Genomic DNA, 27,937 nt, shown 5'->3' with positions numbered 1-27,937 from the left:
TCACAATGTGAAATAGTGGTTTACTTCCTGGCCTCGCTAGACGACAGTCTCCTACTGTCCTGGCCTCGCAACGTTAGACAGTGCCCTATGTCCTGGCCTCGCTAGACGAGACCAGGACAGCATGACATAACACCGTACAGGTCAACAACTCCTGCAAGACGAGAAATGTCCTCAGTATTGGAACTGATACAGCGTCAGGCTGGCCTGCACCTCAGCAGACTGACGCAGGAACGCACGCAAATCTGTGCTCGTTTTATTGTACTTATCATTTGCTCATCCCAGATTTAATGAGCAACAAAAATAATTGCCCTGGTGCGCCCTCTGATGCTAATCATACGCGAGAAAACCCAGCTCAAGTAACTGAAGCGTTTGAATTTTGTCGATTTCCTTCAGTTGTTTTTGCCCCTGGAGGGAAAAATATGCCCTAAATTACATTTGAGTCCGCGTTAGAAAGGTTAATTAGCGTTGGCTAATTACCCAGCTATAATCTGGCTAAATCAGCTTTAGCCAGATTTCTCTCTCAGGTTGGTCAATTCTTGTTATCAGATGCTGGGTATCACTTATTTGTCAACTGTAAATCCCAGAGAGACAACAGGATTTATACACTCTGAGGTGTTTGTTATTTCTGTTATCATGGGGAGAACTAAATCCATGGGGATTATACAGCGCCTGGTAAGGGGCGTGAGGGTGGGGGGGGGAGGGAATGGAAGGTATTCAGGCCCAATTCAGGGAACTGGATCACTGATCCAATTCTCTGGATCAAGAGCCCCTCGCCAGTATCAAGGAACCTCCCATGAGGGGACACTGTGAGGTGTGTCTCTCAGATGGCGAGTGAGACGCGTGTGCAACAATACTCAGATAACCTTCACGCAGGAGAGAAAAGCTCATGACGACGTTTCGGTTCGACTTGGACCATTTACAGTCACACTCGTAAATGGTGTAAGTCGGACCGAAACGTCGTCGTAAGCTTCTCTCTCCCACGTGCGGGTTATTTGTGTACTGTTCCAGTCACGGTATCGTACGTTTTTATTCTTCTACGTGTGTAACAGTTGGGTATTTTTGTTGTTGAAACATAAGGCTTAAACAGTAAGTTTCTTCAGTCAAATTCAGTCAAGACAAATGTGCAACATCTGGGTATCTTTAATGTAGACTAGTAAAAGGACACAAGTGCAACTAATGTGACATTTATTGTGGCAACGTTTCGCTCTCCAGGAGCTTTATCAAGCCATGGCTTGATAAAGCTCCTGGAGAGCGAAACGTTGCCACAATAAATGTCACATTAGTTGCACTTGTGTCCTTTTACTTTACATATTGTCGGTAATTCTACCAACTTTATTACATTTAATGTAGACGTTTCGCCATCCAGTGGCTTTATCAATACAGATTTAAGAACATAATGTGAAGACTATAGAATTATATACAAAAGATGAGGTGATCAGTCCCTCAGCCTTGAAGCTGGTGAAGAGCACCGTAGCCTTGAGGACTACGGTGCTGCTCACTAGCTAGATATTACATATGTGTTTAATTCTTCAAAGATAATGTAATTTGACTGACGAAGCCTACTGCGTAGGCGAAACGTTTCAAGAATAAAGATTTCCAGCTCATCAACTGGTATTTTATATCATTTTCAACATGTCTCTTAGTGAACAAACAGAAAGTGGACAAGGGGCTCGAACCACGGTTCGTAAATTAACAGTCTCGACGCTCTACCGTCTCGGCTAACCCAGTCCTCTGATAGAAGGAATCCGGAGGTGATACTCTATGACATTCCGTCAAAGGCAGCAACTATAACCCAACTGAGCTCTTTCCCTCGGCCCAGGAGGTTTAACAGCAGATATAAAGTGTTCACTAGAACGTTTGTTCATGTTCAATGGAACGTTCTGTTCATAATAGTGAGAGTTAACCAGAGTTTGCTTCAACATTCTACCTCTGGGATCAACAGCGACTTCATTGTTTACTAAATTAAAAAGATTTAATCCCGGTGCTTCAACAATAGTCCTCTTTTGTTGGCTGTTGGAAGACTAGGCTACGATGTGTACTGTTATTAACCGCTGGCTGTTTGTTCTCTTACTAACAGTTATTAGTGCTGTTATTAAATATTATCTACTATTAGTGTTATTATTAACCTCCATTTAAATAAGTACTGTTATTAACCGCTATCTGCACTGTTATTAACTACTATTCAGTCTATTATTATTATAATCAAAAAAGAAGCGCTAAGCCACAAGGGCTATACAGCACTATTCAGTCTAGAAACAGAGGGAATTTGAAATTTGTATCAAAGCCCCTAATTAGTTCTAATGTACAGTCATCGTGATTTTTTTTTTCATCAAACCATATGATCGGTTACACATCGTGACGGCCTTTTTAGGAGCTCCTCGGTGATTGGCTGTTGAGGCTGCTAGTTCTTCGTCCCGTCGTCACAACAACACAACGGAGGAGCGACACCTGTCGTCTTCCTGAGTTAATAAACATGCTGAGATCAGAGAGGATGTATACGGTGAGAGATAAGTCTCTTCCTCAGTGTATACACGCTGAGAGATGCGTCTCTCAGTACATACAAGCTGAGATGCGTCTCTCCCTCAGTGTGTACATGCTGAGAGATGCGTCTCTCCCTCAGTGTGTACATGCTGAGAGATGCGTCTCTCCCTCAGTGTGTACATGCTGAGAGATGCGTCTCCCCCTCAGTGTGTCCATGCTGAGAGATGCGTCTCTCCCTCAGTGTGTACATGCTGAGAGATGCGTCTCCCCCTCAGTGTGTCCATGCTGAGAGATGCGTCTCCCCCTCAGTGTGTCCATGCTGAGAGATGCGTCTCCCCCTCAGTGTGTCCATGCTGAGAGATGCGTCTCTCCCTCAGTGTGTACATGCTGAGAGATGCGTCTCTCCCTCAGTGTGTACACGCTGAGATGCGTCTCTCAGTGCATATATGCTGAGAGTGAACATTAGTACCTATGTTTTTGGGATTGAAGCGTGGGAAAAAAAGACACCTGTGTTTCGCCACTCGTGGCGAACCGTTCCCTATGATAAATGTCCTGAATCGTACATTTTTTCCACATCTTGATGGTATCACCACACGCTTCCTCAGGGACTGAAGTATTCTTGTAGGCTTGTGGATAGACGGGAAGAGAGAATTGGTAGGCTTGTGGATAGACAGGAAGAGAGAATTGGTAGGCTTGTTGATAAACGGGAAGAGAGAATTGGTAGGCTTGTGGATAGACGGGAAGAGAAATTTGTAGGCTTGGGGATAGACGGGAAAACAGAATTGGTAGGCTTGTGGACAGACGGGAAGAAAGAACTTTTAGGCTTGTGGATAGACGGGAAAAGTGTGATGGTGGTGTTACCCTGCGGGCTTTAAGAACCTTAGTGTAGTAGTGTTTTAGATCCTCGTTAAGCAAGGAACCTGAGACTATAGCAGAAACCATCGTTTTTTGGGGAGGTGGAAGAGTTCAGGATAATGTGACCACACTTGAAACCATTGGGTTTTAAGCGTTGTTTCAGAGCATCCTGACTTTAAAGTGAGCCGAGGTAGGCTAACAGCTCTTAGCCTGTAGCATTGACTTGAGTAACAAGAAAGCTCACACTGTGGCTTTAGGTGTGGTCACAGAAGAGCTCATACTGTGGCTTAAAGTGTGGTCACAGAAGAGCTCATACTGTGGCTTTAAGTGTGGCGTCAGAAGTGTCACGCACCAGACTGGCTGCTCCCTCACGCACAAGAAGGTTCAGAAACATCACGCACATGAAGGTAAACAAAGACGTAAACTCAAATAAATCAAAAATGTTAAATTTCCAAACTACACATTTATTAATCTTTTACAATAATAAAAACATAAGAAATTATAAAAATGAATATATTATCTTATACTTGCAGACAACCTGGTTGGGCGTCACTGTTTAGAAAAATAGTATAGTAACTTTGTGACTAGAAATACAATAATAATGACAAATTGATATATGAAACAGGAATGGGCTGCATAATGTAATCAGAGATGCAAGTATGCTTACACAAACAGTTTTCTTGTATGACCTCGGTGGTTGGGAGGCAAAGGTGCCTGGAGTTTGTGTGAGAGAAGGCACTTACAGACCTGGTGCCAGCCTCACCTCTGGCACCTCTTGCCTCCAACACACACCCCAAGCTTGATTAAGTTACAAATGTTAATTCCGGTAGTGTTTACCACTGGACTATTGACAGAAAATAACGACCCTCAAGGTTCAATGTTTTTTTTTTTTTTTCAGTGGGTCATTGACAGCATTTTTACTAATTTTATATTTTTTTGGTTGCCCTTTCCATTAAAATTATTAGAATAAAAACACTGTAGCCACCAGAGGCGTGTTTGTAAACCAGTGAGGCGAGCCTTGGGCAGCCTCCACACCTGCCTTCAAAAGGCTTCCAAGAGGTGTCTAAGGCACCTCGAAGGTCTCTACGAGGCTTCCGAGGTACCTGGAAAAAAGATGGAGGTGGCTTCCCTTGGCTTATGACCACGCCACGGCTGACACAGCAACGCCAAGGCTGCTGACACAACAACACTATGGGGCTGCTGACACAACAACACTATGGGGCTGCTGACACAGCAACACCACAGGGCTGCTGACACAACAACACCACAGGGCTGCTGACACAGCAACACCACGGGGCTGCTGACACAGCAACACCACAGGGGTGCTGACACAACATCACAGGACTGCTGACACAGCAACACCACGGGGCTGCTGACACAGCAACTCCACAGGGGTGCTGACACAACATCACAGGGCTGCTGACACAGCAACACCACAGAACTGTTGACAACAACACCACAGGACTACTGACACAGCAACACCACGGGGCTGCAGACACAGCAACACCACGGGGCTGCTGACACAACAACACCATGGGGCTGCTGACACAGCAACACCACAGGACTACTGACACAGCAACACCAAGGGGCTGCTGACACAACACAACAGGGCTGCTGATACAACAACACCACGGGGCTGCTGATAACAGCACCACAGGGCTGCTGACACAGCAACACCACAGGACTGCTGACACAGCAACATTATGGGGCTGCTGACACAACACCACAGGGCTGCTCATACAACAACACCACAGGGCTGCTGACAACAACACCACGGGGCTGCTGATACAACAACACCATGGGGCTGCTGACAACAACACCACAGGGCTGCTGACACAGCAACACCACGGGGCTGCTGACACAACAGCACCATGGGGCTGCTGACACAACACCACCATGAGGCTGCTGACACAGCAACACCATGGGGCTGCTGACACAACAACACCACGGGGCTGCTGACACAGCAACACCACAGGGCTGCTGACACAGCAACACCATGGGGCTGCTGACACAACAACACCATGAGGCTGCTGACACAACAACACCACGGGGCTGCTGACACAACAACACCACGGGGCTGCTGACACAACACAACGGGGCTGCTGACACAATAACACCAGACTTAACTCTTAGTCACGTCCTGAGGCTCTCTTGGCGTAGCCAGAGGCACTCTTCTGTCCCAGCTGTGGAACTCTCTCTCAGCCTGGCACTGATGTTATAGTCTGGTTTTGGTCCTGTTTAAAACTTCTCAATAACATTTTCTTAGTTTGCATTATGGCCACTTTTTTTTTTCTTTCCGTGTGGCGCTGTTTTCATTTTCCTCTATTTTTTCGCAGCCTGAATGTGACTTACGGGCGCCCGAACTTCCACATACACCCCAGCTTTTGCAGTATCACTTGTAATCACACTAATCCATAGCTACGCAAGAGGCCAAGGTGAGGTAAAAAGGATCTTTGCAGAGAGAATGTGGGTTACGCTACGCCTGGTAGAAACGTTACCAAAACAATAGCACTCATTCACACAGTCACCAAAAAACCTCAAAAAACTAACACATATAACATTCATTATAAAAAATGTTTGTCCCGTGGCGTCAACAAGGCCCACGAGTCGTATATTTCTACAATGTATTCTCTACTTGTTTCTACTTGCGTCTACCCTCATCTACCGTCGATATGAGAGAAAACACATAACAGTAAAATCGTCTGCGTTATCCTCAAAGACCCTCTAAACCATCACCACTTCTCAAAAGTCTCTTTCTCTCTCTCTCTCTCGTTCTCTCGCTCGCTCGTTCTTGCTCTTTCACTCACTCTCTCTCTCTCTTGCACTCTCTCTCTCTCTCTTCTCCAGGTCACCCCACTCACGCTTTCTGTGTTCGCCCTAGAGCCCAACTTGTCACCTTTGGTGCCACTTAGTGCCACGAGTATCACTTTGTTCCACCTCAAATGGCACTTTGTGCCATCTGCAGTGCCAGCAACACTCGGAGTGGCACTGTGCCACGTGTACTTGCACTTCGTGCCATTTTTGGGGGAGTGGCACTGTGCCACATGTAATAACACTACTCCCAGGGACGATGAAAATTTGGTCTGAGACCAGAGAACTGAAGGTGACCGTTGACCCTCAAGACCAGAGTCTCCTGTTGGCCAGGGACCTGAGGAGTAACTACACAATGACCCTTTCAAGGTACCTGAGGAACACAATCATACCTTCAAGGTACTTGAAGAACACAATCACCCCTTCAAAGTACCTGAGGAACACATTTACCCCTTCTAAGCACCTGAAGAACACAATCACCCCTTCAAAGTACCTGAGGAACACAATCACCCCTTGCAAGGTACCTGAAGAATACAATCACCCCTTCAAAGTACCTGAGGAACACAATCATCCCTTCAAGGTACCTGAGGAACACAAGTCACCCCTTCAAGGTACCCGAGGAACACAAGTCACTCCTTCAAGATACCTGAGGAACACAAGTCACTCCTTCAAGGTACCCGAGGAACACAAGTCACCCCTTCAAGGTACCTGAGGAACACAAGTCACTCCTTCAAGGTACCCAAGGAACACAAGTCACTCCTTCAAGATACCTGAGGAACACAAGTCACTCCTTCAAGGTACCCAAGGAACACAAGTCACTCCTTCAAGGTACCCGAGGAACACAAGTCACTCCTTCAAGGTACCCAAGGAACACAAGTCACCCCTTCAAGGTACCTGAGGAACACAAGTCACTCCTTCAAGGTACCCAAGGAACACAAGTCACTCCTTCAAGATACCTGAGGAACACAAGTCACTCCTTCAAGGTACCCAAGGAACACAAGTCACTCCTTCAAGGTACCCGAGGAACACAAGTCACTCCTTCAAGGTACCCAAGGAACACAAGTCACTCCTTCAAGGTACCTGAGGAACACAAGTCACCCCTTCAAAATACGTTTCTCAAGCCTCTTCATATTTTTGGCATTATTTCAAACACACAATAATAATTTTTGGTCACAGTAGCGTGGCGATGACTGATTGGGTTATAAACGATGATAATATATATATTTTTGTCCGTTTCCTTATTATAAAGTTCCTTCTCAAGAGTGTGGCGGGAGTTGTTGCTACAAGGTTAACAAGAGCGGGTTGTATTTGTACTGGTCCACTTCTAAACTCTTCCTATCACACAGCTTATCACAAAATTATGTAGTTATTTTTTTTTGTTTCGTACCTTAAGAGAAACCGTACTGGTTAGTTAATAGTTGTACAGGTAAGAAAAATATATGCCATATTTGTTAATGATAATAAAGGGGGTACATGTTGTACAACAATGTAATCTTAGTCATGCTTACAGCAAGTGTGTACAGTCTTGGCCGCCACAACGGTACAGTGTATCCTCGTAGTGTTGCGACTATATCATCACCTATGTACACATTCACAACCTTCGGCTTCAGAAAGTCAACCTTTCCATTACCTTGGAACAATACGCCTCGGGCATCTGTGTATATTGTTTCTATGAAAGATGGGCATATTCCTCTTTATACTATAAACCAAAATCGTCTATACCTGAGGCAGTAAAAAATTATAAAAGGTGGAGGTTAATGGCAGGTGGTGTCAGATCTGCGGGTGTGGGCGGTGGCGGCCAGCAGCCAGCTGCCCCGCCCACACGCCCACACTCCCGCCCGTCCTGCTGGGACACGCTCAACTTCAGGCGACACCTTTTTTGATTTTGTTCGGTGGAGGCGGGTCGGTCAGGGAGACAAGGAGGAGGCTGCTGCTGGTGGTGCTGGCCCGCCCGACCTCTAGTTAGCTACTAGCAGGTGCTGGTACTGTGACGCTGGGTATACGCCCATCACGCCCTCGTTCAGCGCTGTCGCCTTGTCCCCGGCGCCCATGGAAGCGGCACCAGGAGCCGCCCCGCCCATCATTCCGCCGCTCAGCGGCTCGTACATGGGTGGGAACTTAGGTCCGGCTGCCGGCTGGCTAACAGGTGGCAGCAGGTCTGTGAAAAAGGACGGTGATGTGAAGCTCTGGTCGAACATGCCGCGGCCCCACGGGTTGTACGCCCCACCTGCTGGGGCTCCCCCGGGGAAGTAAACACCTTGAGGCTCCAGGGGAGGGTTGGGACTGAGGGATCGAGGCCTGGACGGTGGGAACTGACTGCCGAACCCAGCCGTCGCTACCGCCACCGCTTGCTGTTGCTGTTGCTGTACGTGCTGCTGTTGCTGGATCATCTGTCGCTGTTTGATGTAGTGAGAGAACTCTGTGGGTGACATGCGGTTAGCGCGCTTAGTGCTCGTCTTTAGTTTCGTGGAGCCAAACTTTGTCTGGGCGAAGGTAGCAGTTGTGAAGGTGAGAGGGGCGGAACTTTTGTTAAGGAAGGCGTTAATGGGTGAGGCTTCCCGCTGCTTGAAGGGCGGCGTGGGCGAGCTGCCAGAGTATGGCGACGTCGACTTCGGGCTGATCGACACGTTGCTGAGGGACGAACTCAAGTTGTCAATGGGCTTGAAACACTGGGCCTCTGGGTTGAACGTTTTGGTCACCTCCTTGTCGAGGTTCTCCTCCTGTGTAGCGGATTCTGCAGCCTCGGAGTACAGGACTTTAATCTGGCCCTTCTCTCCGATCCTGTAGGACACCTCGCCGGGGTCTACCCAGACAGCGAGATCCTCTGGCAGGTTGTCCTTGATTTCCCGTACTTCCATACCCGCCTCCCGCGCCGCCTTCTCCAACACCGGGTCAATGGGATCCCCGGCTTTGAGACAGCGATAGGCTGAACCTTTCATAGGTTTGTCTGGGTACCAGTGTCCTTCGAATTTCTCCTTCAGTGCCTTCTCCAACTCTTCACCGAAGATGTTGACGCGCCGCCGTGGCAGTTTGTTGTACATGTACGAAATGACGAAATTGAGCGCCACTTGGATTTCGAGGTGCATTGTCGGAAGCTGTTGTTGGTGGCGAGCCTGGAGGCTTGGCAAGGTGGTGGTGGTGACGTGGCTAGCGAGGAACCTCGGAGGTGCTGCTGGTGGTGTTGGTGACGCTAAGATGGTGTCGCCGCCCTCCTTCCCTCAGTCATGCGCGCCTGTGGAACACAACAAGAGTTACTATGTCATCCTCAGCCGGATCTTACTAACCTAACATCTCTCATAGGCACCTGTCGATAGACACTTGGCCTATTTGTGTGTATGATTACTGCTAAATAAAGTAACTATGTAACCCATACGGGTTTAGCGCTTTCTTGTGAACATAATAGCAGTTTAATAAAGCAACACATAGTAAGACCGACAAAACCCACAAATTGTTATTAAATTTCATTATTATTATTTCATTAAAGTTATATTATAATTTTTATTAATGTTAAATTCAGTGGGAAAGCTAAACCCGTAGGTATCATGCAGCGCTTGGGGAATAAGATTTAATCCGAGGATAGGGAGAGTAGCTGCCAGTGTCTGAATCAAGAACCCCATCACCAACATCAAGAACAAATCATACCCCGGGCGGGGATAGAACCCGCGATCAGAGTCTCAAAACTCAAGAACAAATCACCAATATCAGGAACCCCATCAGCAGCATCAAGAACCCCATCAGCAGCATCAAGAACCCCATCAGCAGCCTCAAAAACCCATCACCAACATCAAGAACCCCATCACCAGCATCAAGAACCCATCACCAACATCAAGAACCCATCATCAACATCAAGAACCCCATCAGCAGCATCAAGAACCCATCACCAACATCAAGAACCCCATCAGCAGCACAAAGAACCCCATCACCAGCATCAAGAACCCATCACCAACATCAAGAACCCCATCACCAGCATGAAGAACCGCATCATCAGCATCAAGAACCCATCACCAACATCAAGAACCCCATCACCAGCATCAAGAACCCATCACCAGCATCAAGAACCGCACCATCAGCATCAAGAACCCATCACCAACATCAAGAACCCCATCAGAAGCATCAAGAACCCATCATCAACATTAAGAACTCACCACCAGCATCAAGAACATATCACCAGTATCAAGAATCCATCACCAGGCTCAAGAACCCATCACCAGCATCAAGAACCAATCACCAACATCATGAACCCATCACCAGCATCAAGAACCCATCACCAACAGCATGAACCCATCACCAGCATCAAGAACCCATCACCAACAGCATGAACTCATCACTAGCATCAAGAACCCATCACCAACAGCATGAACCCATCACCAGCATCAAGAACCCATCATCAACAGCATGAACCCATCACCAGCATCAAGAACCCATCACCAGCATCAAGAACCCATCACCAACAGCATGAACCCATCACCAGCATCAAGAACCCATCACCAGCATCAAGAACCCATCACCAACAGTATGAACCCATCACCAGCATCAAGAACCCATCACCAGCATCAAGAACCCATCACCAACAGCATGAACCCATCACCAGCATCAAGAACCCATCACCAACAGCATGAACTCATCACCAGCATCAAGAACCCATCACCAACAGCATGAACCCATCACCAGCATCAAGAACCCATCATCAACAGCATGAACCCATCACCAGCATCAAGAACCCATCACCAGCATCAAGAACCCATCACCAACAGTATGAACCCATCACCAGCATCAAGAACCCATCACCAGCATCAAGAACCCATCACCAGCATCAAGAACCCATCACCAGCATCAAGAACCCATCACCAACAGTATGAACCCATCACCAGCATCAAGAACCCATCACCAGCATCAAGAACCCATCACCAACAGCATGAACCCATCACCAGCATCAAGAACCCATCGCCAGGACACAAGCAGCGCCACAATAAGCTAAATACAGTTAATTAAGCTGGCTAGCAAGAACCAGCTGTTGGAGAGAGAGAGAGAGAGAGAGAGAGATACAAACAATTCTTTCCGACTAAGAAAATGGAACTTCCTGAATTAATTCAACAGGTCAAGCTAGATATGTGTGTGTGTGTGTGTGTGTGTGTGTGTGTGTGTGTGTGCGTGTGTGTGTGAAGATGGAGAGATGGTTTTTAAATCAATTAGTTCTGATTGATAATTAAAAATCATACATAACTAGGATTTAGTAAATCAAGTCAATTCAGTGACACGACCATCGCATACACGGTATTACAGAAGGTAATGTTATTCTCCTGTTCAGTGTTATGCTCCTGTTCAGTGTTATGCTCCTGTTCAGTGTTATGCTCCTGTTCAGTGTTATGCTCCTGTTCAGTGTTATGTGCCTGTTCAATGTTATACTCCTGTTCACTGTTATAACCCTGTTCAATGTTATGTGAGGATATCTCCAAAGAATACTAGGTCAACTTAGTGATCTCACTCTAGCATCTAGCATGTTTCTGGTTTTGTAACAATTTGTCAGAGAGTATTCTAGTCCAGTTGTCCCGTAAATTATGTGGCATCTGAACAGAGGTTTTGAATTTCCTCAGTGTGAATACAAACTAACCAAACAAAAGTCGAGAAGTTGAGATCTTTAATAACAAAAGTGTCTTGATGGTAATAATTACAGTTAATATTGTTTGAATAATTAAGAAGATAAGAGCCTACACAACTCATGGAGTATAACTTAGTATACTTATATATTATAGTTATTCTGTACATATTATATAATGCTATGTGCATACTAAAGATACTGTACTACTGATCGACACCATGCCTAACCCTTCTAGGGTAGGGTAGGTGCCTGAGTCCGAGCCTTTAGCTCATAAGACTGTCATTCCCATTTGCCCCCTTGGGGCGGGGATGGCAGACCAGAGAGGCCTAGCTTGTGGCTAGGCCTGGGGACAGTTGGTCCCAAAGATGAGGAGATACTTGTGCCTCCTCCCATGGGAGACTTAGGTCTCAGACACTCCCTAAAGAGGGAGCCAAGGCCGGGCCACCACTTGGAAAAGGCCCGGGCCGGGAGAATACCGGCTAATCTTTAATAATAATAATAATAATAACTGTACTACTCTGAATAAGTACCGTCTGGTACGTTGCTATGATATACATATACTCAAGTACAAGAGTAATGAAGTGTATGTACGTGTTTGCGTAATTGCTCAGTATGTGCTCAGTCAGACTCGACTTAGATTTAAAATGTGACTGCCAACAAGAAGTCCCTAAACAATCTAATTTCTGGACCATCGAAGCAAACAGACAGCTTGCTATGACGACCAATTCGCCAAACAGCAATAATGTTCGAAGTAACAGTGAACAGCACAGCATCAGGCAAGGAATAAGGAGACCAAAACCGACCTAACAGTGGACCTTCAACAGATCCTTCACCAAAGGCATAAAACTCCCTTATTACTGAAAATGAGTTCAGCAATTCCAGTTTCCTGACTACGACAGTGCGTAGATGCCAGAACTAATGGTAGGTCGAGAGTTGAACTCGGGACCAGAGATATCGTGTCTCCATGACAACCTCTGAAAATGTCAAATATCACTAGGGTCTGAATAATGTCCCGTGAAGAGAGTTACGAGATGTATGTCCTGGCTCACCAACGGAGACATACTTCACCAAAACCAGAGTCTAAATAACACGAGCTAATGAGAATTCTCTAAGACAGAGCAAGAGACATGATGTTTCCTCCATGAGAAGCAGCGAGAGAGAGAGAGAGAGAGAGCATCTTGCCTCCATGAGCAACAGATAAAGAGGAAGAGGCAAGGCTGGCAGATCCGACATAAGGTAACTCATGCTATGTTGCGCCTGACACGAACAATACAACAAGTGGGTAGGTAGTTTGCAAAGTGCTGGCAGCCAATCAACACTCTCCAACAGTGCGCACAATGAGAGGTGTAGTTGTTAAATCCTCCCTACACACATAAGCTAATATAATAAGTCAATAATAATATAAAGCACGATATTTTTAATTTTAGCTATTATTGAAAATATCAGCAATATACAGTTTTATGAAAAGACAATATATGCAATATTTGCTGTGTCCTTTGTCTGAGGTTGATATATATATATATATATATCGTGCCGAACAGGTAAAACTGGTCAATTGCCTAGAACTCATTTAAAATTAAGTCCGTTCTAAAAATATCTCTTAAACGTTTAAAGATATATTTTTTTTTCATTCATGTTAATGTAAAAACTAATAATTTTTGTACCAAAAGAATCTTAGAAAACTTACCTAACCTTATTATAACAAGCGCAATTTAATTTAGCCTAATCCAACTAAATATATTTTAGACAAGTTTACAATAATTTAATAATAAAGAAACATAATGAAATATATGTTTTTCGTTAGGTTCAGAAAGATTTTTGCGAAATTATTGCATACACAAATTTTCGCTTGCCTCATTCGGCAAGAAGAGCATTGCTATTTAAGCCACGACATTATATATGTATATATATATATATATATATATATATATATATATATATATATATATATATATATATATATATATATATATATATATATATATATATATATATATATATGGTTTAGAAAGACACGTAAGCAAACACTATGACATATTTATTAGAAAACGTTTCGGTCCTGGGACCTTGATCACTTCTAACATACAGAGGTAGAAAGACATTATATATATAGGCGGAGAGTGAGGTGTGACGCACGTGACCTGAGGAATGTCATAAGAACATAAGAATGGAGGAACACTGCAGAAGGCCTACTGGCCCATGCGAGGCAGGTCCCTATCAAAACAACCTCTACCTATGATGAGGACGGGTAGACGATGAAATCATGTGACTCCTGTGTTGTTGGGTTGGTGCTGCTTAAGTATCATGTATGCCAATGTTTTTGAAATTTTGTAGTTTCCAGTGTTGCGTTCTATAGTGTCGGTGACGGCGATTAGTGAGGCTTCTAGGCACCGTCGGCGTCTGAGGTCTGGTTCGGTGAGAACGAGTTGTGCCTCATTCCAGTTCATCAAATGCCCCGTGGAGTCTCTGTGGAGGACACAGGCGTACCTTACATCGTCTCTGTTAGAGGCATTTCGATGCTCATTCAGGCGGACTGCAAGATCTCTGCCTGTCTCGCCTACATATTTCTTGGGACAGAACCCACAGGGGATAATGTAGACGCCTGCTGTAGAAGTTAGAGGTGTGGGGCTGCGTTTCGTAGTGAGGTCTTTGATAGATGATGTGTTTATGGTGGAAACGTTGATGTTACTCATAGCAAGTGCCCGGCGAGTATTCGTGGCAACATCGCCACATGGGAGTACTATGAACTGCTTAGGGGGCTGTTCCATGGGCGGTTTGTTGAGGATAGCTTGTGCCTGGAGTCTGCAATCTCGGATGAAGAAAGATGGGAACTGAAGACGTGTAAAGGCTTGTGTTATGTAAGTGCATTCTTCTAGAAAACAAGGGCTGGAGATGCGAAGAGCTCTCAAGAAGCCAATGAGGACTCCTCTCTTAGTGCGGGTGTCTTGGTGTGAATAAAAGTGTATAAGATCGTCCTTGTTGGTAGGTTTTCTATACACTTTGAAGAGAAGTTTGTCAGTGTCGGGAGATCTGCACAGTAGAACGTCGAGGAAAGGAAGTTTGCCATCATTTTCGAGTTCAAGTGTAAACTTTATTGATGGTGACCTCTCCCGAATTTCCAACCTGAATGTCAAAAACAAAAGCATGGCTTCCTTCGATGCTACAGCCCTCTTTACCAACGTTCCTACTGACGCTGCAATCAACATTCTGAGACAGAGGCTCACTGAAAACCACCACCTCCCTTTACCTCTTCTAGATTTCATCAGTCTAGTGGAACTTTGTGTTAGTTTCAACTTCTTCAAGTATCAGGACAACTGTTACAAACAATGCTTTGGGATGGCAATGGGCAGCCCGCTCAGTGCTGTGCTTGCCAACCTCTTCATGGAAAACCTGGAGACAGAGAAATTCAGCACCCTCATTCCCAACACCGTTACCTGGCTAAGATACGTTGATGATATATTGGTTTTCTATCCGAGACGTCTCAATATCCAGGCCCTTCTCAACAAGATCAATGCAGTTGAACCATCAATAAAGTTTACACTTGAACTCGAAAATGATGGCAAACTTCCTTTCCTCGACGTTCTACTGTGCAGATCTCCCGACACTGACAAACTTCTCTTCAAAGTGTATAGAAAACCTACCAACAAGGACGATCTTATACACTTTTATTCACACCAAGACACCCGCACTAAGAGAGGAGTCCTCATTGGCTTCTTCTTGAGAGCTCTTCGCATCTCCAGCCCTTGTTTTCTAGAAGAAGAATGCACTTACATAACACAAGCCTTTACACGTCTTCAGTTCCCATCTTTCTTCATCCGAGATTGCAGACTCAAGGCACAAGCTATCCTCAACAAACCGCCCATGGAACAGCCCCCTAAGCAGTTCATAGTACTCCCATGTGGCGATGTTGCCACGAATACTCGCCGGGCACTTGCTATGAGTAACATCAACGTTTCCACCATAAACACATCATCTATCAAAGACCTCACTACGAAACGCAGCCCCACACCTCTAACTTCTACAGCAGGCGTCTACACTGTCCCCTGTGGGTTGTCCCAAGAAATATGTAGGCGAGACAGGCAGAGATCTTGCAGTCCGCCTGAATGAGCATCGAAATGCCTCTAACAGAGACGATGTAAGGTACGCCTGTGTCCTCCACAGAGACTCCACGGGGCATTTGATGAACTGGAATGAAGCACAACTCGTTCTCACCGAACCAGACCTCAGACGCCGACGGTGCCTAGAAGCCTCACTAATCGCCGTCACCGACACTATAGAACGCAACACTGGAAACTACAAAATTTCAAAAACATTGGCATACATGATACTTAAGCAGCACCAACCCAACAACACAGGAGTCACATGATTTCATCGTCTACCCGTCCTCATCATAGGTAGAGGTTGTTTTGATAGGGACCTGCCTCGCATGGGCCAGTAGGCCTTCTGCAGTATTCCTCCATTCTTATGTTCTTATGACATTCCTCAGGTCACGTGCGTCACACCTCACTCTCCGCCTATATATATAATGTCTTTCTACCTCTGTATGTTAGAAGTGATTAAGGTCCCAGGACCGAAACGTTTTCTAATAAATATGTCATAGTGTTTGCTTACGTGTCTTTCTAAACCAACTTGTCGGTATTTATTACCAAGGTTTATACCATATATATATATATATATATATATATATATATATATATATATATATATATATATATATATATATATATATATATATATATATCATGAATGTATTCAGAAGAATCTCTGTACTCCTCAAGATGTGAAGTATTTTTGTCCGTCAGCCAGCAGATCACTGAGCAAATCATGGTCACCTTGCCAGGAGTGCTCGCCACTGATCCAGTTGACACTCTCCTTGTTCATCTTCCTTCCATCGACATGATTTTAGGAAAATAAAAACTCCGACCTCAGGAAGATGTAAGGTCTAGAAACTAGCACTTTCCCGACACTACTCAAGACACAAGGGTTACACCAATACATAAAGGTGGTGACCCTACAAACGTAAACAACTATAGGCCAATATCAAACTTACCACTGCAATCCAAAATCTTCGAGAAACTCGTGCACAGGAGACTATATTCATTTATAACGTCACAAAACATACTCAACCCCTGCCAATTTGGATTCAGGAAAAATAAAAGCACTAATGATGCAATTATAAAAATGCTAGACCTGCTTTACACAGCATTGGAAAAAAAGGAATATCCGCTAGGAATTTTTATTGACCTAAGAAAAGAGTTTGACACAGTAGACCACGGCATCCTACTCCACAAACTTGACCACTATGGTATAAGAGGCCATGCGCTTGCATATTTTAAATCCTACTTTTCTAATAGGTATCAGTATGTCACCATTAAAGACACAGCCTCATCAATACGGCCACTTGATACTGGAGTTCCGCAGGGAAGTGTCCTTGGACCCCTGCTCTTCCTCATTTACATCAATGATCTTCCAAACATATCCAAATACCTGAAATCCATTCTCTTTGCTGACGACACGACCGTAATCTTGCCACCCTCAACACCATTGTTAACGAGGAGCTGCTCAAAATATCAACTTGGATGACAGCCAATAAGCTTACACTTAACACTGACAAAACCTACTATATTATGTTTGGTAGCAGAGCAGGTGTTGCGCAAATTAACATTAAGATCGACAACACTCTAATTGTCAGACATAATGAGGGCAAATTCCTTGGCCTATACCTCGACAACAACCTAAATTTCAGCACCCATATCCAACACATAACAAAAAAAGTATCCAAAACGGTAGGGATCCTCTCCAAGATACGATACTACGTACTGCAAACTGCCCTTCTCACACTATACCATTCACTTATATATCCATACCTCACCTATGCTATCTGTGCTTGGGGTTCAACTGCAGCAACACATCTAAAGCCAATAATAACCCATCAAAAAGCCGCAGTAAGAATAATCACTAAATCCCATCCCTGGCAACACCCCTCCCCACTCTTCATAGATTTAAACTTCCTCCCTGTTCAGAACATCCACACTTACTACTGTGCAATCTATATCTACAGGACCTTAAATTCCAATATTAACCTTGACCTAAAACGCTTTCTTGATAGTTGTGACAGGATCCACAGGCATAACACCAGACACAAACATCTCTATGACATTCCCCGTGTTCGACTAAACCTTTACAAAAATTCAATGTATTTCAAAGGACCTAAAATCTGGAACACCCTACCTGAAAACTCTAGAACTGCAGATACATTCATCACTTTCAAAACTACAGTTAGAAAACATCTTATCTCCCTGATACACCCCGACAACTAACTACATGATAACCACCTGGTGGTTCACAATTACACTCACCCACTGACTATAAACCCAGAAATACTAATCTTAATCTTAAAATAATAAATCCTAACTAGTCATAAGTTTGCCTATGATACTCCAATATAGACACTTTGTATTGTGCCAAAACAAAAGCATTCACATTGCTAAACTCACAAATTATGATGTAGTCACTTAGCCTTAATACCATAATCTGTAAGTATTTAATGTTAAGATTTAATCTAAGTCTGCTCGAAATGCCTAGCCATGCTAGGTGTCCTAGTGGCCCCCTCTGTAATTAGTATTTTATAACATGTAAACCACACAATACCCAAAACCTGTAAACCCCACATTGTAATCCTTATAGAGAATAAACTTGAATTGAATTGAATGGAATGGCAGACACTGGTGCATGTGATACCTTCTACCTCCCCACCAGATATGTACACAACCTTCCCAGAGCACACTTTTTCTACGATGCTCTCCAGCCATATGAACAACACCAAACTATGTGTACTCAACACCCTTCTAAAGTCTGGGTTCGAGAATGTTCTAAACAAGGTATGCATGCCTCAGTTTTACTCCCATCTTAGAGCACTGGCAACACACACAGCCAAGCTGCCTTGCCAGCTTTCTTGTCCTTCTTCACGGAATAAAATGAACTGGTAAAGCAAATTCTCCTAGCCCAATTGAGTGCTATACCATGCGTGAGACACCCTGCTTTTCTGAAATCGTTACTAATCTGCAGAGACTCTCAACCTCAGCACCAACACCAGCTGCCACTCTTCCCTACAAACAATGCAGCTGATACACGAAATCTTAATAACGCGATGGCAAACAAATTACAGAACGGATGGGACTCGAACCCACGGCAGGCGAGTCCTAAAACTCACAGGCCAGTGCACTGAGACAGCCCCATTAAAAGAAAAGTTGTACAAAGATATGCTCAGGGTCGAAACGTCGAACATGAAAGCTGACCAACTTACAGCTGTGAGTGCACATCACTCTGGACACTGAAGTATTAACGGTGACTATTTCAGAAACGGAATGCGTCTCGACCCTCAGTACTACAGTGACTCCTCAACTTGCAGTCACCGTTCACAGTGAATACCAGCGCATTTGTGACAAGGTCCTGATAATCCTACTGACTTTCCTGATGAGACCAGTAGGATGGAAGACCCCTGAATCCTAGGACAAAAGTGGAGCAGGGGTCCTTAATGTTTACCTGGAGTTTACCTGGTGAGTTCCGGGAGTCAACGCCCCCGCGGCCCGGTCTGTGAAGAGGCCGCGTAGAGGGTTCCAGGCTTTTTAACACTCGAGATTCACTGCAGCAGCGTCTCAGTGAAGTCATCTAGAAGGGTGAGGCCTCTTGAATTTTCACTGTTATCCAGCTTCTGAGGAGTCGGATTAGATTAACAATCTGTTTGGAAACATTGTAATGTGTACAAACCAGCGTCAATTAAATATATTCTTGGCAATTCTTAAGATTTTCCCGAGGGAATGAATCCTTAACTCACCACCACGAAAATACCCTAGTTACCACCAGCACCACCAACCCATCATAACTAACATAAAACTCTTCGCACTAATCTCGTTCATATCTCTCCTCCCTCTACAGATGTTCCTGGTGTCTACTCTATTTCTTGCTCCTCCTGTCCTCTTCAATACTTCGGAGAAACTGGTCGATCTCTTTCTGACAGACTTAGGGAGCACAAAAATAGTGTTAGGATTGCCGACACTAACAATGCTCTTTTCTGTCACGTCAGAGATCATAGCCATCCTATTGACTGGTCTTCTGCTAAAACTGTCTTCCCTACTTCCAACTCGAACAGTCGCCGTCTAGTTGAATCCTCTCTAACACACAACTTTCCTTGTATGAACCTTAGCCCTGGCTTCGTCTCTGTAGATGCCTTCCTCTCCCACTACATTGTAAAATGCTCCAAACTTCAGAACACCCGTGACTTAACCTGACTCCTCATTTTTTCTTTTTCTTTTTCTTCTTCTCCCTCTTCCCCTTTCCTCTTTCCTTTTCTCCTCTGGGTTGTCTTTCTCTCTTCTGTCTCGTGTTTCTGTTCCTTCTTCATTTATTTCACCACTTCCCCTTTCACGCACCTCTGTGCATTTGCTCTCCCTCAGTGGGCACCCAGCTCCCTTGCAGTGCTCCCCTTCCTTTGTATTTGACTGGCTCGTCCTCCTTATTTCGCACTTCTACCACTACCACTACTACTACCTCTACTACTACTACTACTACTACAACTACTGATGAAATTAAGACACATGTGCGGCGTCTGGTTGTCTTTGTTGTGGACGTTTCGCCATCCAGTGGCTGGCTGGATGGCGAAACGTCTACGATAGGGATGCCCGGGTGTTCGCATGTGTCTTAATTTCATCTTGTCGGTATTATATACCATTCTTGTACTACTACTACTACCACCGCCTCTTCCTGCCTATATATAGCCGTCCTGCTCCACTTCTGGTTAGTGTGACTGTCAATGGTCCAAGTCGGACCGAAACGTCGTCGTAAGCTTCTCTCTTTTATGTGCGGGTTATTTGTGTATTGTGTAACCCATCATAAGCACTCACCATAACCACCCACCACCACCACCCACCATAACCACCCACCACCACCACCCACCATAATCACCCACCACCACCACCCACCATAACCACCCACCACCACCACCCACCATAACCACCCACCACCACCACCACCCACCATAACCACCCACCACAACCACCCCCCATAACCGCCACCCACCATAATAACCATAACCACCGCCCACCATAACCACCCATCATAGCCACCTACCATAACCACCCACCATAACCACTCACCATAACCACCCACCACCACCCACCATAACCACCCACCATAACCACCCATCATAACCATCCACCATAACTACCCACCACCACCACCACCCACCATAACCACCCACCATAATCACCCACCACAACCACCCACCATAACCACTCACCACCACCGACCATAACCACCACCCACCATAACCACCACCCACCATAATAATCACAACCACCACCCACCATAACCATCCCCACCCACCATAGCTACCACCACTAGTCACCATAACTACCACCAATTACCACCACCCCTATAATCAAAACCCACCATAACCACTACCCACCATAACCAAAACCACCACCATAACCACCACCACCACCACCACCCACCATCACCACCCACCATCACCACCCACCATAACAACCACCACAACCCACTACCATCATCACTTCTACTACCATTACAGTAACCACTACTTCCCTATGCTTCCTGCTAGTTCTCACAGTCAACTTAATCTGCTGACAACCCTTCAGCTACCAGCTTGTAAAGGTCAAATTACCCTGTCATGGGAACGAGAGAGAGAGAGAGAGAGAGAGAGAGAGAGAGAGAGAGAGAGAGAGAGAGAGAGAGAGAGAGAGAGAGAGAGAGAGAGAGAGAGAGAGAGAGAGAGAGAGAGAGAGAGAGAGAAATTATCATGTAACCTAGACTAAAAGGTCGCTCTCTCTCTCTCTCGCATCGTGTTTACAAGAGAGGAGAGTTGCCACAGGCTGGATAATCACTAGTACGTGTTGCCACAGGCTGGATAATCACTAGTACGTGTTGCCACAGGCTGGATAATCACTAGTACGTGTTGCTACAGGCTGGATAATCACTCACTAGTACGTGTTGCTACAGGCTGGATAATCACTAGTAAGTGTTATCACAGGCTGGATAATCAATAGTATGTGCTGCCCACAGGTTCGATAATTAATAGTATGTGTTGCTAGAGGCTGGATAATCACGTGAGTGTTTTGTCAGAGGCTGGATAATCACGCGAGTGTGTTGCCTGAGGCTAGAGAGTCAGGAGACTGGGTTGACTAAAGCTGAGTGATCAACACAGTGTTGCTTGAAGTAGATAATTGGCCACAGTGTGTTGCCTGGGGTAATATGATCAACACAAGTGTTGAATGAGGTTCGTACAGACCACGGTTTTGCTTGTATGCGTTGCGTGAGGTTGGATGTTTACCTGAGTGTGTTGCCTGAAACACGATAACAGCTGTAATCTTCAGAGTGCCAAAGGAAAATTCCATGTTTATGTTTAGGGGTATGAGTGCCACAACTGTTGGTGCCACAACTGTTGGTGCCACAACTGTTGGTGCCACAACTGTTGGTGCCACAACTGTTGGTGCCACAACGGTTAGTGCCACAAATGTTGGTGCCACAACTGTTGGTGCCACAACTGTTAGTGCCACAACTTGGTACCACAACTGTTGGTGCTACGACTGTTAGTGCCACAACTTGGTACCACAACTGTTGGTGCCACGACTGTTAGTGCCACAACTGTTGGTACCACAACTGTTGGTGCCATGACTGTTAGTGCCAAAACTGTTGGTACCACAACTGTTGGTGCTACAACTGTTGGTGCCAGAACTGTTAGTGCCACAACTGTTGGTGCCACAACTGTTAGTGCCACAACTTGGTACCACAACTGTTGGTGCCACGACTGTTAGTGCCACAACTGTTGGTACCACAACTGTTGGTGCCACAACTGTTGGTGCCACAACTGTTGGTGCCACAACTGTTGGTGCCACAACTGTTGGTGCCACAACTGTTAGTGCCACAACTTGGTACCACAACTGTTGGTGCCACGACTGTTAGTGCCACAACGTTGGTACCACAACTATTGGTGCCACAACTGTTGGTGCCACAACTGTTGGTGCCATAACTGTTGGTGCCATCACTGTTGGTGTCACAACTGTTAGTGCCACAACTGTTAGTGCCACAACTTGGTACCACAACTGTTGGTGCCACAACTATTGGTGCCACAACTGTTGGTGCCACAACTGTTGGTGTCGCAACTGTTGGTGTCGCAACTGTTGGTGTCATAACTGTTGGTGGAATAACTGTTGGTGCCACAACTGTTGGTGCCACAACTGTTATCGCCACAACTGTTATCGCCACAACTGCTGGTGCCACAACTGTTGGTTCCACAACTGTTGGTGCCACAACTGCTGGTGCCACAACTGCTGATGCCACAACTGGTGCCACAACTGTTGGTGCCATAACTGTTGGTGTCACAACTGTTGGTGCCACAACTATTGGTGCCACAACTGTTAGTGCCACAGCTGTTGGTGCCACAACTGTTGGTGCCACAACCGCTGGTGCCACAACTGTTGTTGCCACAACTGTTGGTGCCACACCCGTTGGGGCCACAACTGTTGGTGCCACAACTGTTGGTGCCACAACTGTTGGTGCCACAACTGCTGGTGCCACAACTGTTGTTGCCACAAGTGTTGGTGCCCCAACTGTTGTTGCTACAACTGCTGGTGCCACAACTGCTTGTGCCACAAGTGCTGATGCTACAACTGTTGATGCCACAATGCTTATGCCACAACTGTTAGTGTCACAACTTCTCGGGCCATAACTGCTGGTGCCACAACTGTTGGTGCCACAACTGTTATTGCCACAGCTGCTGGTGCCACAACTGTTGGTACCACAACTTTTGGTGCCATAACTGGTGATGCCACAACTGTTGGTGCCACAACTGTTATTGCCACAGCTGTTGGTGCCACAACTGTTGGTACCACAACTTTTGGTGCCATAACTGCTGGTGCCACAACTGCTGGTGCCACAATTGCTGGTGCCACAACTGTTGTTGCCACAAGTGCTGGTGCCACAACTGTTGATGCTACAATGCTGGTGCCACAACTGTTGGTGCCACAACTGCTGGTGCCATAACTGCTGGTGCCACAACTGTTGGTGCTACAATGCTGGTGCCACAACTATTGGTCCCACAACTGTTGATGCCAAAACTGTTGGTGCCACACCTGTTGGTCCCACAACTACTGGTACCACAACTATTGGTGTCACAACTGTTGGTGCCACAACTGCTAGTGCCACAACTGCTAGTGCCACAACTGCTGGTGCCACAACTGTTGGTGCCACAACTGGTCCACAACTGTTGGTGCCACAACTGTTAAGACGTAACCAGATTACAACAGTATAGTAGACAAGATATAACCAGGATACAAAGGACGAAAGAAGTACAGGCAGCAAGTTGCTTGAAGAATGAGGGAAGTACAGGCAGCAGTCTGCCTGAAGAATGAGGGAAGTACAGACAGCAGTCTGCCTGAAGAATGAGGGAAGTACAGGCAGCAGTCTGCCTGAAGAATGAGGGAAGTACAGGCAGCAGTCTGCCTGAAGAATGAGGGAAGTACAGGCAGCAGTCTGCCTGAAGAATGAAGCACAGGCAGCAGGCTGCCTGAAGAATGAGGGAAGTACAGGCAGCAGTCTGCCTGAAGAATGAAGCACAGGCAGCAGGCTGCCTGAAGAATGAGGGAAGTACAGGCAGCAGTCTGCCTGAAGAATGAGGGAAGTACAGGCAGCAGTCTGCCTGAAGAATGAAGGAAGCACAGGCAGCAGATTGCCTGAAGAGTGAGGGAAGTACAGGCAGCACTCTGCCTGAAGAATTAAGGAAGCACAGGCAGCAGACTGCCTGAAGAATGAGGGACGTACAGGCAGCAGTCTGTCTGAAAAATGAGGGAAGTACAGGCAGCAGTGAAGAATGAGGGAAGTACAGGCAGCAGTCTGCCTGAAGAATGAAGGAAGCACAGGCAGCAGATTGCCTGAAGAGTGAGGGAAGTACAGGCAGCAGTCTGCCTGAAGAATTAAGGAAGCACAGGCAGCAGACTGCCTGAAGAATGAGGGAAGTACAGGCAGCAGTCTGTCTGAAAAATGAGGGAAGTACAGGCAGCAGTCTGCCTGAAGAATGAGGGAAGTACAGGCAACAGTCTGCCTGAAGAATGAGGGAAGTACAGGCAGCAGTCTGCCTGAAGAATGAGGGAAGTACAGGCAGCAGTCTGCCTGAAGAATGAGGGAAGTACAGGCAGCAGTCTGCCTGAAGAATGAGGGAAGTACAGGCAGCAGTCTGCCTGAAGAATGAGGGAAGTACAGGCAGCAGTCTGCCTGAAGAATGAGGGAAGTACAGGCAGCAGTCTGCCTGAAGAATGAGGGAAGTACAGGCAGCAGTCTGCCTGAAGAATGAGGGAAGTACAGGCAGCAGTCTGCCTGAAGAATGAGGGAAGTACAGGCAGCAGTCTGCCTGAAGAATGAGGGAAGTACAGGCAGCAGTCTGCCTGAAGAATGAGGGAAGTACAGGCAGCAGTCTGCCTGAAGAATGAGGGAAGTACAGGCAGCAGTCTGCCTGAAGAATGAGGGAAGTACAGGCAGCAGTCTGCCTGAAGAATAAGGGAAGTACAGGCAGCAGTCTGCCTGAAGAATGAGGGAAGTACAGGCAGCAGTCTGCCTGAAGAATGAGGGAAGTACAGGCAGCAGTCTGCCTGAAGAATGAGGGAAGTACAGGCAGCAGTCTGCCTGAAGAATGACAATCAGTGATACTGCAACACAGTGTTGCCAACAGCTGGTCATTATAATGCAGGTGACCTTGACCACCTCTCACATCATGACTCAAGTTTCTCATCACAAGTTTCTCATCATAAGTTTCTCATAAGTTTCTCATCACAAGTTTCTCATAAGTTTCTCATCACAAGTTTCTCATCATAAGTTTCTCATAAGTTTCTCATCACAAGTTTCTCATAAGTTTCTCATCACAAGTTTCTCATCATAAGTTTCTCATCATAGGTTTCTCATCATAAGTTTCTCTTCATAAGTTTCTCTTCATAAGTTTCTCTTCATAAGTTTCTCATCACAAGTTTCTCATCATAAGTTTCTCATCACAAGTTTCTCATCATAAGTTTCTCATCACAAGTTTCTCATCATAAGTTTCTCATAAGTTTCTCATCACAAGTTTCTCATCATAAGTTTATCATCATAAGTTTCTCATCACAAGTTTCTCATCATAAGTTTCTCATCATAAGTTTCTCATAAGTTTCTCATCATAAGTTTCTCATCACAAGTTTCTTATAAGTTTCTCATCATAAGTTTCTCATAAGTTTCTCATCACAAGTTTCTCATCACAAGTTTCTTATAAGTTTCTCATCATAAGTTTCTCATAAGTTTCTCATCATAAGTTTCTCATCACAAGTTTCTTATAAGTTTCTCATCATAAGTTTCTCATAAGTTTCTCATCATAAGTTTCTCATCACAAGTTTCTCATCACAAGTTTCTTATAAGTTTCTCATCATAAGTTTCTCATCACAAGTTTCTCATAAGTTTCTCATCACAAGTTTCTCATCATAAGTTTCTCATCATAAGTTTCTCATCATAGGTTTCTCATCATAAGTTTCTCTTCATAAGTTTCTCATCACAAGTTTCTCATCATAAGTTTCTCATCATAAGTTTCTCATCATAAGTTTCTCATCACAAGTTTCTCATCATAAGTTTCTCATCATAAGTTTCTCATCATAAGTTTCTCATCACAAGTTTCTCATCATAAGTTTCTCATCACAAGTTTCTCATCATAAGTTTCTCATCATAAGTTTCTCATCATAAGTTTCTCATCACAAGTTTCTCATCATAAGTTTCTCATCACAAGTTTCTCATCATAAGTTTCTCATCACAAGTTTCTCATCATAAGTTTCTCATCACAAGTTTCTCATCATAAGTTTCTCATCACAAGTTTCTCATCATAAGTTTCTCATCACAAGTTTCTCATCATAAGTTTCTCATCACAAGTTTCTCATCATAAGTTTCTCATCATAAGTTTTTCATCATAAGTTTCTCATCACAAGTTTCTCATCACAAGTTTCTCATCATAAGTTTCTCATCATAAGTTTCTCATAAGTTTCTCATCATAAGTGTCTCATCATAAGTCTCTCATCACAAGTTTCTCATCACAAGTTTCTCATCATAAGTTTCTCATCACAAGTTTCTCATAAGTTTCTCATCATAAGTTTCTCATCACAAGTTTCTCATAAGTTTCTCATCACAAGTTTCTCATAAGTCTCTCATCATAAGTCTTTCATCACAAGTTTCTCATCACAAGTTTCTCATCATAAGTTTCTCATCATAAGTTTCTCATCATAAGTCTCTCATCATAAGTCTCTCATCATAAGTTTCTCATCATAAGTTTCTCATCATAAGTCTCTCATCATAAGTCTCTCATCATAAGTTTCTCATCATAAGTTTCTCATCATAAGTTTCTCATCATAAGTTTCTCATCACAGGTTTCTCATCACAAGTTTCTCATCACAAGTTTCTCATCATAAGTTTCTCATCATAAGTTTCTCATCATAAGTTTCTCATCATAAGTTTCTCATCACAAGTTTCTCATCCCAAGTTTCTCATCACAAGTTTCTCATCACAAGTTTCTCATCGTAAGTTTCTCATAAGTTTCTGATCATAAGTCTCTCATCATAAGTTTCTCATCACAAGTTTCTCATAAGTCTCTCATCATAAGTTTCTCATCATAAGTTTTTCATCATAAGTTTCTCATCATAAGTTTCTCATCACAAGTTTCTCCTAAGTTTCTCATCATAAGTTTCTCATACGTCTCTCATCATAAGTTTCTCATCATAAGTTTCTCATCACAAGTTTCTCATCACAAGTTTCTCATAAGTTTCTCATCCCAAGTTTCTCATAAGTTTCTCATCACAAGTTTCTCATAAGTTTCTCTTCACAAGTTTCTCATAAGTTTCTCATCACAAGTTTCTCATCACAAGTTTCTCACACAAGTTTCTCACACAAGTTTCTCATAAGTTACTCATAATAACTCATGTTTCTACAATTATTCTCATTTTCCCCATTAAAGTGGAAGAGCTCTTGATCCAAGAATTTGGAGGTAATCTCTTTCGATTAACTACAATGGAAGAAGAAGAAGAAGAAAAGGAGGAGAGAGGAGGCAAACAGATTTTGGGGGGAAGCCAAGAGAGAAGAAACGAACAAAAGCAGAGAGTTGGAACGAGTGTTGTC

General features: G+C 44.7%; 1 protein-coding gene across 5 annotated transcripts in view; it reads right to left on the bottom strand.

Annotated features, from left to right (window-relative positions):
• Nucleotides 1-3,779: 3,779 nt before the first annotated feature.
• Nucleotides 3,780-27,937, bottom strand: part of Tob (Transducer of ERBB2) — a 212,150-nt gene continuing 187,992 nt past the window's right edge. For 4 of the 5 annotated variants that reach the window (XM_053779200.2, XM_053779202.2, XM_053779201.2 and 1 more), the window contains exon 2: nucleotides 3,780-9,379. In XM_053779200.2, the coding sequence (XP_053635175.1) occupies nucleotides 8,106-9,233 (1,128 nt within the window). In that variant the 5' untranslated portion in view covers nucleotides 9,234-9,379 and the 3' untranslated portion in view covers nucleotides 3,780-8,105. Of the gene's footprint in view, nucleotides 9,380-19,291; nucleotides 19,317-27,937 lie in introns of those variants that run through there. The other variant, XM_053779205.2, reaches the window with a different exon arrangement.

The sequence above is a fragment of the Cherax quadricarinatus genome, unplaced genomic scaffold, assembly GCF_038502225.1.
Source record: "Cherax quadricarinatus isolate ZL_2023a unplaced genomic scaffold, ASM3850222v1 Contig46, whole genome shotgun sequence".
Classification (NCBI taxonomy): domain Eukaryota; kingdom Metazoa; phylum Arthropoda; class Malacostraca; order Decapoda; family Parastacidae; genus Cherax; species Cherax quadricarinatus.
The sequence above is the reverse complement of the archived record's forward strand: the minus strand, read 5'-3'. Positions and strand labels throughout refer to the sequence as shown.